The sequence below is a fragment of the Sparus aurata genome, chromosome 19 (assembly GCF_900880675.1).
Source record: "Sparus aurata chromosome 19, fSpaAur1.1, whole genome shotgun sequence".
Taxonomy (NCBI): Eukaryota; Metazoa; Chordata; class Actinopteri; order Spariformes; family Sparidae; genus Sparus; species Sparus aurata.
In genome coordinates, this window is record NC_044205.1 from 30710950 (window position 1) to 30716949 (window position 6000).

Below are 6000 nucleotides of genomic sequence, written 5' to 3' on the forward strand. Positions count from 1 at the left end.
GAAATTAGCTCAAGCAAAAGTGAAAAACGTTTCTCAAAGTTGTACTCTTATGGCCGCAGTTGCGTGAAACCAAGTCTCTTCACAACGGGCGCTGCCTGAGTAGAAAGAATTGGAGGGCTGCGTGACCTTTTAACGTGGGAGTGACGTCATTGAGATCCTGGCGGAGCTTCCGGGCTCACAGCCAACAGGGACCCGGGTGACGTCTTGGGGGCAGGTCAATCTGGTCACGTTTTTCACACCTGGTCGGCATTTTCCCCTGTTCTTTGTTTGGTAGTTCCTCGTGTGAGGCCCTAGTAGTTAGGCTTCTGGTTTCAACTACAGGCCTCTCTTGGTCTCTTTGTTTGAGACATGTGCATGAGGGCACGAGGCCCAACAGTGATCATGTACAGAACTGGCCGAGCTCCTCAGTTTATGAGTTCATTAAAGATAAAATCTGTCAGATATCTGTATTAAACCAACTGGACCTTTGTTCTGCATTAAACCAACTGGACCTTTGTTCTGCATTAAACCAACTGGACCTTTGTTCTGCATTAAACCAACTGGACCTTTGTTCTGCACTAAACTAACTGGACCTTTGTTCTGCATTAAACCAACTGGACCTTTGTTCTGTGTGTTGGTGAGTTCTGTTCTCACATCATCTCAGATGTTTCCAACAAAGTTCCAGCAGAGAAATCCTCCAGTGTCCTCGAGGTGACGCTGAGTTTCATCTGCTCGTCTGTCTGTAACTTCAGGAGAGTCAGAGAGGAAGGAAGTCTGAGAACCAGACCCAACAGAACCAGAAGAACACTGCAGAACATTAGAGAGTTGAGGTGAAGCTCTGAGTGAAGTCAGCACTCAGCAGAGACTCTGGTTCTGGTTCTGGTTCTCTGTCTCCTCTCTGTAACGTTACGTTCATGAAGTAAAGTCCATTTCCCCTCCAGCTCCAGTCAGCAGTCAACAGAACAGAACAGAACCGCCCGACAGTGGAGGTCAGCTCCGGATCACTGCTGCAGTCAGGCTCATCAACAGGAGTGAAGAGAAATCACCTTTTTAATCCCACAACTTACAAAGTCCTCTGTGTTAACGGCTCCGGATCAGAACCTGATGAGACTCCAGGTGTTGACTCCTCCTGCAGGTCTGGATCTGACCCGACTCTGCTGCACAGCTGGAGTAAGGAGAGTCCTGGTGATCCTGGTTCTGATCTGAAGCTGATCATGTCTCGCCAAGGACCACACGGCTGGTTGAGAGAGTCCTCAACCCACTACCTCCACATCTGCTGTCTCTGACCTGTCTGTCTCTCTGACCTGTCTGTCTCTGACCTGTCTGTCTCTGACCTGTCTGTCTCTCTGACCTGTCTGTCTCTGACCTGTCTGTCTGACCTGTCTCTCTCTCTGACCTGTCTGTCTCTCTGACCTGTCTGTCTCTGACCTGTCTGTCTCTGGCCTGTCTGTCTCTCTGACCTGTCTGTCTCTGACCTGTCTGTCTCTGGCCTGTCTGTCTCTCTGACCTGTCTGTCTCTGACCTGTCTGTCTCTGACCTGTCTGTCTCTCTGACCTGTCTGTCTGTCTGACCTGTCTGTCTCTCTGACCTGTCTGTCTCTGACCTGTCTGTCTCTGACCTGTCTGTCTCTGGCCTGTCTGTCTCTCTGACCTGTCTGTCTCTCTGACCTGTCTGTCTCTGACCTGTCTGTCTCTCTGACCTGTCTGTCTGTCTGACCTGTCTGTCTCTCTGACCTGTCTGTCTCTGACCTGTCTCTCTCTGACCTGTCTGTCTCTCTGACCTGTCTGTCTGTCTGACCTGTCTGTCTCTCTGACCTGTCTGACTCTCTGACCTGTCTGTCTGTCTGACCTGTCTGTCTCTCTGACCTGTCTCTCTCTGACCTGTCTGTCTCTCTGACCTGTCTGTCTCTGACCTGTCTGTCTCTGACCTGTCTGTCTCTCTGACCTGTCTGTCTCTGACCTGTCTCTCTCTGACCTGTCTGTCTCTCTGACCTGTCTGTCTCTGACCTGTCTCTCTCTGACCTGTCTGTCTCTCTGACCTGTCTGTCTGTCTGACCTGTCTGTCTCTCTGACCTGTCTGACTCTCTGACCTGTCTGTCTGTCTGACCTGTCTGTCTCTCTGACCTGTCTCTCTCTGACCTGTCTGTCTCTCTGACCTGTCTGTCTGTCTGACCTGTCTGTCTCTCTGACCTGTCTCTCTCTGACCTGTCTGTCTCTCTGACCTGTCTGTCTGTCTGACCTGTCTGTCTCTGACCTGTCTGTCTCTGACCTGTCTGTCTCTCTGACCTGTCTGTCTCTGACCTGTCTGTCTCTCTGACCTGTCTGTCTCTGACCTGTCTGTCTCTCTGACCTGTCTGACCTGTCTGTCTCTGACCTGTCTGTCTCTCTGACCTGTCTGACCTGTCTGACCTGTCTGTCTCTGACCTGTCTGACCTGTCTGACCTGTCTGTCTGTCTGACCTGTCTGTCTCTGACCTGTCTGTCTCTGACCTGTCTGTCTCTGACCTGTCTGTCTCTGACCTGTCTGTCTCTCTGACCTGTCTGTCTCTCTGACCTGTCTGTCTCTCTGACCTGTCTGTCTCTCTGACCTGTCTGTCTCTGACCTGTCTGTCTCTCTGACCTGTCTGTGTTTCAAGCAGAGTCCAGTTTGCAGGCCGCCCTCCATCAGTCTGTCTTCTTGTCGGCCATGTCTGCACAGCCTGGTCGCGACCTGACGCTCTGCTGGGAGCAACACCGCAAACTGCTGCCCGGCGTGGCCCAAGTCCACGCAGACGCCGTCCAGCACTGGAATGTCCAGCAGGTCAGTAGGTCTCTGACCTGTCTCTCTCTCTCTGACCTGTCTCTCTCTCTCTATCTCTCTCTCTCTCTCTCTCTCTCTCTCTCTCTCTCTCTCTCTCTCTCCCCATTTCAATTTCAATTTCAACAAGCTTTATTAGCATGACTGTGGTTCACAATATTGCCAAAGCGTACAGGATTACAGAACAAAAATGTTAACAATAATAATGATAATAATATTAATAATAATAACAACAACAATAGTAAACAGAATATCAGTGTGCAGGTAAGAACCCAGTCAGGATCAGCTGGTTCATGTGGAGGAAATCATGTCAGGTGTTGTTGTGCAGCTCGTCTCTTCTCCTGTGGCAGCATTCACAGATCTCGCTGCATCTACAGCAGTGCCAGTTTTTTCTCCCAGTAAATGTTGTAGTTTTTCTTGGTCTGATAGTTTGGGGAAAGTCTGGGGTTGTACCTGTGATTTTAATGTATATCTGGGTTCTGATGTCTGTGTATGTGTCACAGTGCAGCAGGAAGTGCTGCTCTGTCTCCACCTGTCTGTGTGGACAGAACCGACACAGCCGGTCCTCTCTGGACAGCCGGGTCTGTCCGTGTGGACAGAACCGACACAGCCGGTCCTCTCTGGACAGCCGGGTCTGTCTGTGTGGACAGAACCGACACAGCCGGTCCTCTCTGGACAGCCGGGTCTGTCTGCATGGACAGAACCGACACAGCCGGTCCTCTCTGTCTCCATCTGTCTGTGTGGACAGAACCGACACAGCCGGTCCTCTCTGGACAGCCGGGTCTGTCTGTGTGGACAGAACCGACACAGCCGGTCCTCTCTGGACAGCCGGGTCTGTCTGTGTGGACAGAACCGACACAGCCGGTCCTCTCTGGACAGCCGGGTCTGTCTGCGTGGACAGAACCGACACAGCCGGTCCTCTCTGTCTCCACCTGTCTGTGTGGACAGAACCGACACAGCCGGTCCTCTCTGGACAGCCGGGTCTGTCTGTGTGGACAGAACCGACACAGCCAGTCCTCTCTGGACAGCCGGGTCTGTCTGTGTGGACAGAACCGACACAGCCGGTCCTCTCTGGACAGCCGGGTCTGTCTGTGTGGACAGAACCGACACAGCCGGTCCTCTCTGGACAGCCGGGTCTGTCTGTGTGGACAGAACCGACACAGACGGTCCTCTCTGGACAGCCGGGTCTGTCCGTGTGGACAGAACCGACACAGCCGGTCCTCTCTGGACAGCCGGGTCTGTCTGTGTGGCCCTATGCATGATGCTGTTTGGGGGCCCTATTTTGTCAAACTACGATGGATAGATTCCTAACCCTTTTGGGTGATCCATAAAGATGCAACAATCTATTACATTTTAAGAAGAAAACAGGCTAGAGTCGTGAAAACCTCTCTCAAATTAAAATCAAACATCTTAAGCTGACCCACACTAGTAAGTTGAACTGATGATAATACAAGGTAAACAATAGGGATCCTCTATAGGTCAATAAATGAAACTGATGGAGTGTTCCTCAATTTTATTTTATTTTAAGGTGACATTAAACATATAACATACATACACCCAAAACTAAAGTTAAAGTTGTAGAGAAAATAAGATAGGCTATTACTTAGAAAAGAAAATCACAATGAGCCAGCATCCATATCAATATGCAAACAATAAGAACAAAAAAACTAACAAGAATAATATAGTTGAGGTAGTAAGGAACCTTTCAAATGTAACATGAGCCCTTCAGGACCAACACAATAAACCAGCATACAATAAAAATGCAACAATGAAAACAAACCAACAATAAAAACAATACTTTAAAGGAACAATACAGAACTATATAACACGATCACACCACTTTGTGATGATTATCAGTATCATCTGAGTCTTGTGTTTTAAGCAGATCTACCCTAAGCCCCACCTCAACATTTCTGCTTCCTTGCCAGCAGAGAGCTGCTTGCCAATCTCTGGTGCTGAAGGCGGCAGTGCTGCTTCCTGTTCTGCGGCTCCAAAATACTTCAGAATTGCTCCTGCAAAGATGAAACTCCTCAGGTTACCAAGCAAAACAGATCCTAAGCAAATATTCATACTATATAATTGAGTTATGTTACACTAATGGAGAAATTCATAATCTGTTTTTATTTTAAACCTTGCAATATACAGCACAGTGTCCCTTTAAAGCATGCACCCAATTTCAAAGTCACTTTTAAGCAGTTTCAAAGAGTTATCAAACAAAGATAAATGACTGATGAGCTTTATGTGATATTGAAGGAATATCTTAGTTTATATTTCACAGAGTATTACAAAGTGAACTACTTCCTTAACTGATGATTTGGTCTTAACATATATTCTGTGGGCAGAACTAAAGGTCCTATATAGTATAGTTCACTTTAAATTGACTTTAATTTGTGTTATTATGATTCTTTTGAATAAAACAAAGTAATACATCAAAAACATAACTAAACTGTAGGAATGTAGGCAAATGTGTTCAAATTATATTGTCACAATAAATGTGGAAAAGTAAGACACAACTAGCTCAGTAGAGTTAACAATAATCCACTCAGAGCAATAATTTACTGCCACAACAGTCCATAATAATCCACAGTAGGCCTCATATGCATTAGGGTTGTTTAGCACACTTCACATTAGAGACCTACAAACTGAGGAAACACTAAAATTGATAAATTAATCATAAAAACAATCCTAAAGTAATGTTATGTGACAAATATTGAAGAGCAGAGGAGGTCTATGACGGACCAGCAGCTCCACTGGATGAGGATCCAGCAGACATGACAGATATCTGCCGAACACACACACACACACACACACACACACACACACACACACACACACACATCCTCCCTCACAACTATAATGCCAACGAACTGGACCTGCTGTGATTCACCAAAACGGGTGTCACTTCAGTCAGTCAGTGTTATGGCATTCACATGTGAGATACATTTTATTTTAGCCCTCTCCTAAAGCAAACACTTAAGCTAGCTAAAAAATTCAGCATTTAAGCTAGCCTCCAACCCACATAATGAAAAAAAACCTTATCTTTATCCAGCGAGCGTTTTTCTTCATCTAGTTTCTTCTTTTTTCTGCACCAGATGAATACGCTAGTTTGGTCGCGAAGACGTGAATGACCTGAATTTACGGCTCGGCGCAATTCCCCGCCCCCTCCTAGTTTAGTAGTACTGGTCGTCATAGCAACGCGGCGTGGTAGACACCAGATCTGACCCAA

At 47.3% G+C, this 6000-nt stretch overlaps 1 protein-coding gene across 1 annotated transcript in view; it reads left to right on the top strand.

Annotated features, from left to right (window-relative positions):
• The window catches only part of l3mbtl4 (L3MBTL histone methyl-lysine binding protein 4), a 42096-nt gene that overhangs the window by 23600 nt on the left and 12496 nt on the right, over nt 1–6000 (top strand). The window contains exon 17 of the mRNA XM_030398009.1: nt 2617–2862. Within this exon, the coding sequence (XP_030253869.1) occupies nt 2617–2862 (246 nt within the window). The remainder of the gene's footprint in view (nt 1–2616; nt 2863–6000) is intronic.